This window comes from Lytechinus variegatus, chromosome 9 (assembly GCF_018143015.1).
Source record: "Lytechinus variegatus isolate NC3 chromosome 9, Lvar_3.0, whole genome shotgun sequence".
Taxonomy (NCBI): domain Eukaryota; kingdom Metazoa; phylum Echinodermata; class Echinoidea; order Temnopleuroida; family Toxopneustidae; genus Lytechinus; species Lytechinus variegatus.
In genome coordinates, this window is record NC_054748.1 from 11233731 (window position 1) to 11248574 (window position 14844).

Below are 14844 nucleotides of genomic sequence, written 5' to 3' on the forward strand. Positions count from 1 at the left end.
GAGTTGCGATCTAACGCAACTCTGTTGCAGAAAAGAGATGCGTTTGATTTCTAACGCATCTATCAAGCGCAACTCTCCTCGATCAAACGCAACTTTGCGTTTGATCAGTGATCATACGCAAGTTGCAGTAAATCCATAGCAACAACATGGCAGCCATACTATTAGCAGAAGCTGAGGAAGTGCAGCCACGTCCTGGCCGAGTGATAAGGGATAGGGACCAGCCCCTCGACTCTCTTTCTGAGACGCAGTTAGTTAAGAGATACCGGTTCGGTCGCGAGGCAATTTTCTTTCTAATTAATCTACTCACCAATCAAATCGCACCAACAACGGAACGCAACAAGGCAATCCATCCCACACTACAAGTTTTGATAAGCCTGAATTTCTTCGCAACCGGATCGGTCTTGGAAAGTGATGCAAATATCCATGGCATTCATCGCAGCACCGTGTCTAGGATAATCCACAGGGTCTCTGAAGCCTTGTGTGGTCACAAGAGCCAGGTAATTATTCTTTACTTTTCTATTTTCTTCATCATGATCACCACACTTAAAATTGTATGTTTCAGAGTTTGTCAACTGAAATGCAGAAATAAATGAGGGACTTCTAGATTTACATGTCATAGATCAAGACTCAATAGAGTCTAGTTAGTGAAGATGATAATGCACGAAACTTGCCAAAAAAAAACGTAAATGGATATTATTACTTAGAGTTTAATAGACGCCTATCCGGCGATAGCCGTAATCCAGCCGGCCCGACGGTGCAGAGCGAGCGGGCAGGCACGGCCGGGGCTTTCCCGCAGGATGCGGTTTAGCATGCATGGTGAGCGCTCCTGAAATTCTGATAGTGATATTCGGAACAACTGGATGTATTAATCCATATTAATAATTTATTACCGCAAACTAAGATATGAATGCCAATATGCATGTCGATAATGTTTGACTTGATATACTCACCATTAAATGGTTCTCCTTTTTTGTACTTCTATTGATTACAATTTCTAAAGCCAACCCTTTTTGAAGAAGTGGGGTTGAAAATTTCGAGTCGACATCCAACTTTCGTTTGTTATTGTTGAAGATAGGAGCTAGCTTATCGATCGTGCTCGCCCTGCCTGCTGATACAATGAAGTCGATGGTCTCTTCAAATCAATTTAAGTGTTCCAACTGAAATCTAAATTAATTAGGAATTTTCCTTCAATTAAAATATTTTGAAATCATGCTAGTTTCATTCATGCCTAGAATACTTATAGTATCTAACCAATCTCTTGGCAAATTTCTTTATTGATCTACCATAAAAAGAAAATGAAAATTGATTTATTTTCAAAATAGCCTAATTTTTATTTTTTATTTTTAGGTAATTCACCAAAGCATGAAACAATAAGGGACCGCAGAACGGGGGGGGGGGGCTTCAGCCCCCACTTTTTTCCAAAACCATGTACAAAAATGCAAAAATGACCATACAATTGTGATTTTTTCAGCCCCCCTCCCCCTTTTGCTGCCCCTGACTATAGTAATAAAACAGGCACATGCACTATGTCTATCAGACTATCACCCTAAACCCCAGTGCACTACCTTCTCCTATTACTAATTAGTAACCTTAATTTATATACTGTTATGCTATACGAAAATAATTACATTCATCATTTGTAGTATGTTTGAGCCATCTTTATGATAAGAATGGGTCTGGTTAAATTTGAATAGATAATAACTTAGATAAATATAACATTAATGGTAATAATGATAATAATAATAATGATGATAGTAATTAATGATGAAATAATAATTATAAATTAAATGAAAATGAATATATGAGCTTTATACGAGTCTTTGAACAAACATCTCTGCCTCAATCATAATCAAGGCCTATATTAATGCCAGTGCATATGCGGTAGTCGTGTAAATTATTTATAACCTTTCATGATTCAGGTGAGAGCATTTACACCCCACTTTATCGACAACATTTTTCAAAAATATAAAATGACAATCTTATTGCAACCTTTTTATTGTCAGCCACCCCCCCCCCAAAAAAAAAACCCACTTAATTCTAAAAGCTATGAAAAGCCATGAAATACTGTCTTTTACCAAAATGTAATCTCAATACCTTACAGAAATTAAATTGGTGTACTTGGTATGATGGGATTCAAACACCAATTTACCATAATTTTTATGCTCATGGTACCTGTTTGGATATGGGGCAGACAATTTCAAAGGCATCCCAAATTTGTATACAAACATTAAGTTTGATTGCCACTTTGTTGTAAACATTGCCTCATAATGTTGCCCCCTTTTATCTTGAAGAAAATCATTTTAGAAATTTTTTAAGGGTTGTTGCCACTTCTCTTCTCATTGCCTCTGAGCTCACCGACTTTCCAAGCTGTATTTTCACTGCTCATACAACATCATTCATCCCTTTCTTTGTGGATTATCATACTCACATAAACAAGGGAAATATTGATTTGATTTAATTTGATTTATTTCTACATTCCAATAACAAAAGTATATACAAGTATAATAATTTTTTCTCAGCATAACAGTGCAATAAAAGAGACTTATCTTTAATTCCACAAAATAATGTTAAATATTCTTTTTTTTTCTTTATCCTGTATGTGTTATTTGACAGTTCATCAAGTTCCCCAGGACTGATGCTGAAACAGCCGCCAATATTCAGGATTTCTATAGAATCGCAGGCTTCCCGAGAGTGGTAGGGGCTGTTGATGGCACGCACGTGTGCCTACATGGCTGCCCATTAGGCCCAGATGAATACGTTTACACCAATCGAAAGGGCAGGTCTTCCATCAACGTCCAATTGGCTTGCAACGCAAAATTCCAGATAATAAATGTCGTTGCGAGATGGCCGGGGAGTACCCACGACTCCAGGATTCTTCAGGTATTTATTACCGACTTATGTTGGAGGCAAACAACATACTAGAAGTCAGTTCTTTGTAACATATGTATATATACAAGAGACATATTAGGTTAGCTGCAACAACATCACTGTGACCATCTTTGTAGGAGCCAGCTCCATGGTAGTAATCACATGAAATAACATAGTATAGTCTATGCTTGCAGACCTTTATCAGTTATCACCACAGTAATAATTATTCTTTGGGGGTAAAACAATCAGCGTCATTTGCATTTAGATTTGTACAATTGTATTCTTGTACTTAATGTCAAATACTAGATAAATTGCTGTGAACTTGAATTGCCACTTTGCAAATGATCATAGATCCCATGCAATACATAACTAATCCTTGTTAAAAAAAGCATTATGAGAAGGAAAATCCAATATCTTCACAAGATTATGCGAACTTGTTAGAAAAGCTTCACCATAAAGCTGAGATATCTTAGTAAATTTGATTTATTCTATTAATTTGTTAACAGAATAGCAGACTGTACCGCAAGTACAATAATGGAGAACTGAAAGGGATCATCCTCGGTGACTCTGGTTATCCCTTGATGACATGGTTAATGACCCCCATCCTTAATCCACAGACACCAGAGGAACAAGCCTACAACAAGTGAGCAATTCAACTTTTCCATGTAAAAAAAGAAAATTTTTGAAATCGCTTGAATGAGCGATTTCTGTACCATGTAATAAATGCTACACATAACAGTCGACACTCAATTTATGATCCATCATGCAATTTATCGTATATCAATTGTGTCTGCATAAGTCTACCTTCTCAAGTCAACAACCGCCTTGTAGTGAAAAGTAATTCTTATATTTAAAGGTCCACCTCAGCAAAATGTTGATTTGAATCAATAGAGAAAAATCAGACAAGCACAATGCTGAAAATTTCATCAAAATCGGATGTAAAATAAGTTATGACATTTTAAAGTTTCGCTTATTTTTAACAAAATAGTCATATGAACGAGCCAGTTACATCCAAATGAGAGAGTCAATAACGTCACTCACTCACTATTTCTTTTGTTTTTATTGTTTGAATTATACAATATTTCAATTTTTACAAATTTGATGATTAGGACCTCCTTGCCTGAAGCACGAAATGTTAAAATAATGGAATTCCACATGCTCAGGGAGGAATGAAACTTCATTTCACATGACAATGACGAGAAAATCAAATATTTCATATAATAAAATACAAAAGAAATATTGAGTGATGTCATCAGCTCCCTCATTTGCATCCCGACCGAGATGTGCATATCACTGTTTTGTGAAATAAAGCGAAACTTTAAAATGTCATAACTTTCTTATTTTAAATCCGATTTTGATGAAATTTTCAGTGTTATGCTTGTTGAATTTTTCTCTTTTTATTCAAATCAAATTTTTGTTGCGGTGGACTTGTCCTTTAACAGTTTTGGCAGACTCGTGTGTGATTACAAGAAATCCTGGAAAATTTACGACTAGACATGTACTCTGTAATGTTTTCTATACTTCATGTATCCACTAACAATGATATTGTTTGCTTTGAGATATATCCGCTAATCCTAAGCCTTCGTAGTGTTATAATGCCAAAATATTGATAGCTTTTGTGCCTTCTTTTCAAACCAAATATTTTCCTAATTTCTTTTTTCTCATCACAAAGCTCTCTTGAATATTTTTGTCCATACAGATTGCATTTAAAAGATACACTTCAATTTGTCTTTAAATATCTTTTTGCTCAAAATGAAATTCTTTTGATTATCATACATTATCTACTTATTCCACAGTGCACAGTGCAAGACGAGATCAATCATCGAGCAAGTGAATGGACAGCTAAAAAATAAATTTAGATGTCTGCTCGGCCATGGCCTACAAATTCGACCAAATAGGGCCTGCAACATCATTACTGCATGCTGCATATTATTCAACATTAGTAAAAGATTCAGACAGCCAGCAGCAGACGATAATGAAGATGACCACATGATCGATGACAACATGGAAGGAGAAATCAACAGGGAAAGGGGAGATGCAGCGGCCATCGCTGTCCGGGCCCAGATCGTACAGTCTTTTGTTGTGTAGTATATCATTTTTTCAATGGCTTTATCATTATATCAATGCTGGGATTTATGTAATGCCGTAAGCACTAATAATTTCCACCCCCCCCTTCATAAGGATAAAACAAGTTGATTGAAAAGTAATATTTGGAGCTGGCAATTACGTATAACCTTCTACACACTTGTTGGTCAAATTTCTTTTGGTTGTAGTCCGTTTCAAAAATACCTACAAACATGGTCATAATTTTTCAAATTATATACTCTGATGCTCTTCCATTATGAATAAATATTTACTGTCCACTAGATGAAACTGTGATTTGCTATAACACAGTAAACACTTCATTTTGTAAAAGCCAAGTAAAGAATCCTTGTACTTTTGAAACGCATGTTTAATATGCATCAAAATGGCACACACTGTTTTTGTGGTGAAGATTTTAAGAACACAATTTTAAATAATGTTCCAACTATGGCAAGACATTCATATACTACTGTATATAAAACATACTGAGCATTTTAAAAGGTTCGTATTATGGCAAGACATTAACATATGTAAAACATACTGAGTTGTCATGTTATTATTTTCATATACAACAATGCAAGGGAATCTACCATTGCGTTTAAAAATCAAGTGTCTTGAGAATGGGAATGATTTGGGTTTTTTATATTCTTTACACAATCTAACGCATCTTTCAAAGTGATTGTTCGAGTTAAAATGCCCTTTCATGTCAAATCTCAACCTCAGCAAGTGTTGATAATTAGCAACATTGAAATGTTTGAACAGGGTGAGCATCAATATACTATTGATGTGCTGGTATTGCTGGATTTTTATACCATTAAAAAATACTATCTTGAAGGTTTTTAGACTTTCAATCAACATTGAATTTACATGTACATCAATGTAATTATATATTAGTTATTCAAGTTGTCTTTTTTTCCATGGCCAAAATCTCTTGTTCCTTTTTTTAAAGGAATGTATGCTCTGTAGAATAAGTATCCTTTATAATGGATCTCTTCCTTTGTTAAGTTTGATTTTACTTTCATGCAAACTTTTCCAGCAAATGCGGCAAAATTTCAATTCTGTACCTGTACACATTTTTGTTCAAATACGATACCAAGTTGAAAAGAAGTGTTGCTTGCAATAATTGTTAGGAATGAAACACACCTATGGTAAGGTTGATTTTATTGTCAGGAATAATTGTTTTAAAAAACATTTTGAAAAGCAAATTGTTATGTTTAGTAAAGGCCAAGTCCACTCTGAAAAAGTTTACTAAAAAACAAAAAACAAATCAAGCATTTATGATACTGAACATTCCATCAAAATCACATTCAAACGGTTTGTTAAGGTCAGCCTCTTCCTCAGAAACCTATTTACCTTCAAAACAGTAGTTGCATTCCTCTAGTACTACTTCTTTCATTTTCCACCTGAACATTAAAATAATATACATTTTTTTTATCTGGAAGTTGCTGTTGATGGTAGTAGCAGTGACTTTATATTTCTATTCTGAAGACGAATTGCATATTACTGCACTTTGAAAACATAAATAAATGTAGTAACTTTCCTATGTTCCATTTAATTGTGAACAAACTTTCAGTATCGTGCTTAACTTTACTTTTTGTTGTAATGGACTTGGCCTTTCAATTGACATGGATGTCATTTACATATTGAAGGAGAAGATTCGACGTGAAGAAAACCATACTTGTACATGAATCGCAGAAGACAATGTCTCCTCGTTACTGCATTCAGAGTGAATGTAACTAGTTTGGGCAAAAATAGCATCCACAGTGAAATGAGAAGCAGATCAGGAACCAAAAGCTTAATTATCTCTAAATTGTTGGTTTGCAATAATTTTTTTTAAAGAAACATGAACATGTATCTCCAATATTATGTATTTTTTGTGGAATAAACCCAGCTTAAGTCAATAAAATGCCATATTCATGCCCTATCCAATGGTTAATATGCCTCTCTCATTGGCCATCGACATTTTGTGTACCAAATTTTTCTTCTCTCAATATGTGCACTGTGGAATAACTAGGATTTTTTTAAAGGTTACTTGAAAATATTAGGTAAAGAACGTAAGAGATAAACAAATTAAAAACAATCATCAACAGAGTATGGTTTCCTTCATGTAGAGTATATTCATGAAAAGTCCATCTTGATACCAACAAGCTGAAGTTTCAGCTCGTTGTTGCCAAGGTGGACATCACATGAAATACACATTGCAAATGCCTTAAAATTCAATCATTCCCAATGACTGAATGCCATTTTTTTCAATGGCCTCTAAGGCATTTGCAATTCTACTGAGAAACAAGTTTCGCTCTGCAGAGAGGGAAACTTGTTTCTCAAGCAGTCGAATCCTCTCCTTCTCCAGCTCTACAAGCTGGTCAGTTGAGGAAAGTTTTCTTTGAGGGGTCTTGGTGGTGGAGGCGGAGGTGGTTGCAGCAGGTATTGCAGTTGTGGTAGTGGTTGTGGCAGCAGTGGAGGTGTTGACAGCAGCGGTGGCGGTGTTGACGACAGTGGTTGTTGTGTTGACGACAGTGGTTGTTGTGTTGACGACAGTGGAGGTTGTCTTGACACGATCAGGGATGCGTGAACACGCTCCTGCAGCCATGCTGCTGAACAGCAGGCAAGCCTCATTGTCTCCATCTATTGTGTCCTAAGCAGAAATGAACATTGTCATTTGATTAAATTCATGAATAAAAAAACCTGTTCATTGATTATAAGACTATTAGATAGCAGTCTAAGTGCAAAATCAACTTGTACCTTACTTTAAAGTGAATTTTCATCTATCTTTAATTTTTATTTTAAACCCTGGTTTAACTTAGACCACTCAATTCAGAGGTCATGGAGTGGCAGTTTTAACATCTTCAGCAAATTGAGACATTATTTCTGTGAATAGGAATATGGATTTAATTGTCAGAATACAACACTTATCATTATGGTTGAACAATCTATCAACATAATAGTAGAGTGCATTTGTTTTGCATTTAGTTTGAATGATGATTAAATATTTTGACACATAAGCATTTGTATTATCTCAATGAATGTAATATTGTGGTTTAACAATAAAATGAAGTAATTTTAACTTCACAGTACTGACTTAATACCACAAATCAATGATTTCTATTTGTTTTATTTGACTCTCATGAAAATCCTAGCAAAGGAATGCAAGTATACATCATTGCATGATAAATGAGGAAATGTATGTGTACAATGGGTAGAAATGGTGGAGATGAGATGGATATAGGAGATGACAAAGGCAATGTAAAAATGAAAAGGATCAAAGGATCAAAAGAACAATGGTTACATCTAACTTTAAAGAAGAATGAAACCATAGTTTGCTTTTACATGTTGTATGAAAAAGGAGCAATCAAATTATAAGATCAAAGAAAGTTAGAGAACAATTGGAACAGCAATAAGAAAGGAGTATTTTAATGTCGAAATCATTAATGCTATGGAGGTTCCACTGGCAAAATCACCAAAATTTGTGATGCCACAAATCATTCTACACCCCCCCCCCTTGTAAATGTACTCCAAAACATCCTTTTTTTGCTCATTCTTATGATAGTACACATTCTTTGCCCCTAATGGAACCCCTATAACATGCCCTCCTATGAAGGGAAAAAAAAGAAATAGAAAAAAAACCTGATTTATGAACAGGCTTGATAAAAGTAGAAATTTCAGTAAAAAATATGTAAACAAGTGATTGGGGAGCTGTACAACTTAGAAAAAAACAGTCGCATTGCAATGGGAAGATGGTCAATTTTTCTCTCTTTCATTGGATTGTTCCTTTGGTTTTTCTGTTTTCACACAAGCGAGCTTGTTCCCAGGGTTTTTTTCTCCTTTAAACAATATCATGCACAACTAATCAATTTTATTCTGTCACAAAATTATTTTTTTCAAATGCATCTAATGTCGTAAGACAGAAATTTTTACTCACAACATTGAAACATTACAGAAATGTTGATGTGTTTTGCTCGATATGAATGAGGAATTAATAACAGAAAGTGTTCTTTGAGCAATTTCTTTTACATATTTCCAAAACATGGACAGCAAAATTCCAAGTAATTGCAGTTGAGCATAATTTTGTAAAATCACAGTTTCAAAATCAAAATTGAAAAATTTTCTTACTTGGGACGAGCTAAAGCCTGCTTCGTCGGAGGACCCGACTACCCCCTGCACCGTTTCTCTTGCGAGAACCTCCAGAACAGCCTCTAACGTGGGCCGGACTTCAAGGCTGCCCCCACCTGTTTTTTTTTCAATACACAAAAAAAAATGAAGTCATCAATATCTCACAGCAAGAGCATTAGTAGCAATAAATATAACAGTCAGTTTAAATCTCAAACTGAAATCCATTACTCATTACCTTGATGAAATTGAAATTTGTTTTTTTTTCCAAAGATAAAAAATAAATCACATATAAGAAAATTGTCTGACGAAAGAAGATCATTAAAATATTAGCATTTAAATATTCATGCCAACCAGTAAACACACCACAATAATTTGCCAACTCCTTTGAGCATAGCATCTCTCCATCAATAAAACAATATTTCACTCAAGAATTTATCTTTGTTCTACTAGTTTATGTTTGATGATGGATTAATGTTCAGAGTGCAAGAACATCCAACTAAAGTAGGAGTTACTAGAGTGAACTTAATTTGAGTAGGAATGTCTGTCCGTGTTGAGACGCAACAGCATCCTCATGAACAAATTGGTTTATTGCGGTACTTTCAAACTCATCAATCTTCATAAAACTGAAGTTTTTTAAACTTGAGATAAAGATTACTTTAAAAGCAATTTTTACAGAAAAATCTATGAAAAAAAATTCAACAAGGTGTTAACCCTTAAGTCTTAACCGATTGATCATGCTCATTACCTGTCATGTTTCGCTGGGCCTTATATTTTAAGGCTCTTTGCTTGAGGTCAGCCCACTTCCGGACGACCTCCTCCTCCTCCCTCTGGTAGCCATTGGCCCTAAGTACTGCCGTTGCCTTTTTCCAGTACTTTTTTTTTCTTTTCTCCACCTGAACATGAAAAAAATATTCATTTTAATTTTTAATTCTGGATTAACGAACTGTATTTCATTTTCAGACTAACAAATCTTTGGATTAACAAACCTTATTGCATTTTTTGTCCAACAAACGTAAAGAACTACAAATCTTATTGCGTTTTTGGACAACGAACCATATTACAGATTCGGATTAACAAACCTTTGAATTGACTCTATTCTGGCAGTTTTGTATCTAATTCAAGGCTAAGACCCATGCTTGCAAATCTGAGGACAAAGCCATGTACAATACTTACATGTACATGTAGAAGATTGGTATAGTGTGACGCCCCCAAAAAAGTTAATACCACAAACTACATTTGATGGATGAATGAAAAATGACAAATACATAATTATTTCCAAGAATTTTTTTTATTTTAACATAAAACAGAATTTACAGAAATCAAGCTGATTTTTTCTTTAATTCAAATACATTATAATTCTCAATTTAAACAGAGTTGTTTCAGGTCTCATAGGTTTAATATCCAGGGCTTCTTAACACGAAGGTTAGCAATCAATCGCTAAATACCAATGACCAAGCAAGATCATCATTGCATGCACTGATCGGGAACCAAACGGTGCGCTTCTTTTATATTTGCAATTCATTGCAAACCTTTGAGTTACTGAGCCCAAAACTAAAAGAAACAAATAGTTTACAAATTGAAATCCATTGAGATATTATGACCATCTTGGAATAAAGTTACAATCTTTACTTTGAACATGATGATAGCTAATAAGGAAGATCTTTCTTACCGGAACGCTGGCATGGCCAGCCTTGCCAAAAAGCACAGATTTGTGCCTTTGAACATAGTGGCACAGGCAGTGCACCTCCCCATCATGCCAATTTCTTCGTCTTTTTTTCTTTTCATCTTCCTGTATAAAAAAAAAAAATTATGTACCAACTTAGACAAGGAAAAATATGGATCCATTAAAATATTAAGTTTCTCAACCATTTTCTGGCAATTAGGATGATGTGATTGCACAGAGATCTGGCCTTCTACCTTCCATGCCATTTCATAATGCATTCACTCAATATCTCACACAAATTTTAAGGTTGGTTCGGCTTTAATGTGGAGTCATGATAACACTTGAGAAGAGTTTAGTTTGATACACAAATTAATGTGAATTATGATCACTTGTACATGTATGTAAACACTATTCTAAATTTTAAAGCCAATTGAAACATAAAAAAATGTTTTGACAAAGTAAACTACATAAAAGAATCAATGCTTCTCAGTGACCCCCCCCCCCCTTCCTCATTCCATTTATATTGGGAGGATGGCACTGATTCTTACCATTTTTATATTGGCTTGAAACTTGTGAAATCTGCAACAATGGGTAGAAGTTTGGTGAACCTCATGATCATCTACCACATGGAAACAAAGTCAAAATCAGTCAACAAATAAAGAAGCATTTTATGTTAATTTTGAAAAACACTTATAAATTTCCCCTAAATTAGCATGAGTAATTTTCTGGTCAAAATTTCAAAATTCTGTGTACAAGTTTGGTAAACCTCATGCAGCTCTATCAGATAAAAGGGAAAAATAAAATCACGTACATGCATAGCGCCAACTTAATGTGTGCCACCATCTTGCATGTTGGCAACCGATAAAATTAGCATTTTCAGATTTTTTCAGACTTTGACATTATCCATGACTGAAACATTGACCAATCAAAAACTATGATTTCACAAGAAATATGAATATTCATACCTGAAAATATAAACAGAGACAAGTTTTTATGTGAAATTTAAAGCCAGTACTCCAAAATATTAAAGGGTATTGATTTGCCTTTTAAATGACCCTAGTTAAAATAATTTTATAAAAGCTATATGTCAGCAGGGTTCTAATAAAACATTTTATTTAAAAAAAAATGCTTTTTGTTTTAAAACATTTTAATTTTTCTTTTTTCAACGAATGATGCAATTTTCTGCAAATCAATTAAACTATACAGTCTGATGTTTTAAATACATTTTGGGAGTATCAAATTAAGAGAAGACTGCAATTTTTGATAATGAATTCCCCACAGAAAAATTCATACCCCCCCTGGAAATAAATCATGGTAGGCCTACCACTAATAGAATGCAGAAAAAAAAACACTTAAGTTGATTTGTTTTTAGTTTATTCCTCATACATGTACATATATACATGTAGTGCTGGAATATTTTGAGTCTTGACAATCTAAGTGGGGGGGGGGGAGAATTTGCACAATGGAAGAAAATTTAAAAAGATTACAAATCATGGTGAAAAAATGAAAGCAAACTTAATCATTTATTTTTTTCAAGTCAGAACCAGTTTGTCAAATTAACCCTTTCTATAGTTTAAAAAAGAATTTCGAAAATAACAAAATTGGGTTTACCAATGGCGATGCCCGTATGATTCAACAATTGTGATCTCCAAACCTCTCTTAGAGACAGTGATTTTCCATTAAAAAACTTGTCTTTTCCGTTTCTGAAAATCTGTAATTCCATTTTAACTTTATCTAAAAATGGAAATTCTGTTGTGTCACTGAAAATGTACACAGCAAAAACCTGATCAAACTTGTCATTTTTTCATCATTATAATTTTTCTGCCCTAAATTATTATTATTTTTTTTTTGGGGGGGGGGGTGATTATACAGGCCACCCCCTCACTTGAATATTGTGATCGACACCCATGCAGGCCAAACCCAAGCAAGATTATATGTGAAAGTATTGCCCACAAAGGCCACATGTACATTTTTAATTCCCATGGCCATCATGATGGCTTTTTAAAGTGTAATGTAAACCTTTTTTTTTGATAAGCAAGTGCAAGTTAGACTAGTATGCCCACTAGTATTCAACCCAGCAGAATTGAAATATTTGTGGACATCTTCCCCAAATATTTAGAAATAGGGAATATATCTGATTCTGAATTTCAGACCTTTGTTATTTCCAGGATAAACTGTTGTCGGTAAATTTCTTTATCAATCTGTCGACTGTGTGCGCGGAGGATCAAATTATGCGGCGATGGTCTTTTGCACTGAATGGCACTAGTATTCAATCTAGACTAGTTAGGATTGATAGAGAATTTCAATATAGTTTTTTGTTTCGTAGTGCCCAAAACCTTCGCCGAATAATTCGATCGCCCGCGCACGCAGTCGACTGGTTGAAGAAAAAACTAATGGAAATAGAATAATCAGCATTTGCTCTTGAAAATAAAATGGGTCTGAAAGCATCTCTAGTCTCAGGTATGCCTAAATTCTATATTTCTAACGTCAGAGTCTCAGACTTAGACTACGGTACGGTAGCCTACCGTACATTAATAGGGAATTCAGGAAACTCTCCAAACAGGTTGAAATGTGGACCAAACATTAGATTTACTCACATTATTCTAACGTGTCATTACTATTAGTATTTTATCTGACACTGAATATAATATTACCGGGAGTCGGTATTAAATGGGCCGCACAAACACCATTGCTAACGTTAGACATTACACATGCAACGCCACAGGTCACCACACTACAGCACAGCCACAACTCCGGGGAAGACGATTGCATGTGTCACTCGGTACGTCTGTGCGAGAATTTCAACGATGCCAAGACGAAAAATGTGCATTAAATTTCGCAATTTCACATCATCACTTCGATTGGTCAAACGATATTTAGCATCTTTATACTTAGAATACCAATTCATGCTAAAATTACATGGTTTACATAAGTATTAATGACATAATTTAGAAAGTAGGGGCGAAATTCAATGTCTTACCTTTGCAGAAATTTCCGGTGCAGGCAGTGGATTTCTGTAAAATTTTCGCGGGTGAAACAGCGCGCGACCATATCAGGCTCGTTCACGAAGATTTTTTATTTTTTCTCACACCCGAATCAAACGCAAGTTGCAATCAATCGCAACTTGTTTTCTGCAACGGAGATTTGCGATAGATTGCAAGTTGCGTAAGATATCACCCGCAAAGTTGCGGTTGATCTGAGTTGCGTTCGATTGCAACTTTTGCTTTCTGCAACGGGCCCCAGGTCCTCTATTCTATACATGTGTGTGTTCCATCAACAAACCTGAAACTTTCGCCCCCGAGATTTCTACTTTCTCTCTTAAACTTTTAGAGAGAAAGTAGAAATCTCGGGGGTAAAAGATCTAGCCCTAAATCATGTACATCGGATACAACTTCATTTCGGACATTTCTACGCTATGGATTTTATTTTCAGACAAGAATAAATTAAAAAAATGAGAAAAATATCATGAAAAGGACGAGACTTGCCCAATATTTACGCCGCCATCTTGTTTTCTATTGTTCTTCACCCACGATACAGACAGTAGAGGCGCACGGCCAATATGGGAGACTCTCTCCAATAGGGGAGACAATCTCCCACATTGGAGACTTGCTTTGCAAAAGGACAAAAGAAACAACACCAACAAAAGCATGATTTTTTCCACCCAAAATTTTGTCTCACTGAGGTCAGAAGCCCATTTGTTTTGTGTGTGATTGACAACAAAAATCCTTATCAAAACAAAAGTAGACAGTGAATTTTTAAAGTAGACGGTGAAAAGGGGTAATTTTTCATGAGGAATCTGCTTATCACATTTTTATTTGCCGCCAAGGTAATCCTTTTGCCGCAAATGTAAACAAAGGAAATTGGTCTCCAAAACTGGAGACTGTCTCTGAAATTGGATACCCAAATTCTTCACAAAAGTCTCTGATATTGGAGATAATCTCCCACATTGGAGACAGTCTCCAATATTGGCCGTGCGCCTCTACTGACAGACGCTTGAATTCTTGTCTAAAAATAAAATCCATAGCGTAGAAATGTCGGAAATGAAGTTGTATCCCATGTACATGATTTAGGGCTAGATCTTTTTAGGCCTAGGCCCTAGCCTAGAGAGAAAGTAGAAATCT

General features: G+C 35.1%; 2 protein-coding genes across 2 annotated transcripts; one reads left to right on the plus strand and one right to left on the minus strand.

Moving 5' to 3' along the window:
* Positions 1 to 14: 14 nt before the first annotated feature.
* LOC121421646 (putative nuclease HARBI1) lies at positions 15 to 5041 on the plus strand. The gene is made up of 4 exons (XM_041616413.1): positions 15 to 497; positions 2614 to 2880; positions 3375 to 3511; positions 4665 to 5041. Exons 1-4 carry the CDS (start codon positions 147 to 149, stop codon positions 4954 to 4956), a joined length of 1047 nt encoding a protein of 348 aa, XP_041472347.1. The 5' UTR covers positions 15 to 146; the 3' UTR covers positions 4957 to 5041.
* Positions 5042 to 5317: 276 nt separating this feature from the next.
* LOC121421603 (spore coat protein SP96-like) lies at positions 5318 to 13775 on the minus strand. Its single transcript, XM_041616357.1, has 5 exons — positions 13704 to 13775; positions 10730 to 10849; positions 9806 to 9953; positions 9061 to 9176; positions 5318 to 7585 (listed from the first exon to the last, which is right to left on the minus strand). The coding sequence occupies exons 3-5, from the start codon at positions 9810 to 9812 to the stop codon at positions 7160 to 7162; spliced, it is 549 nt and encodes a 182-aa protein (XP_041472291.1). The 5' UTR covers positions 9813 to 9953; positions 10730 to 10849; positions 13704 to 13775; the 3' UTR covers positions 5318 to 7159.
* Between the last annotated feature and the right edge of the window lie 1069 nt (positions 13776 to 14844).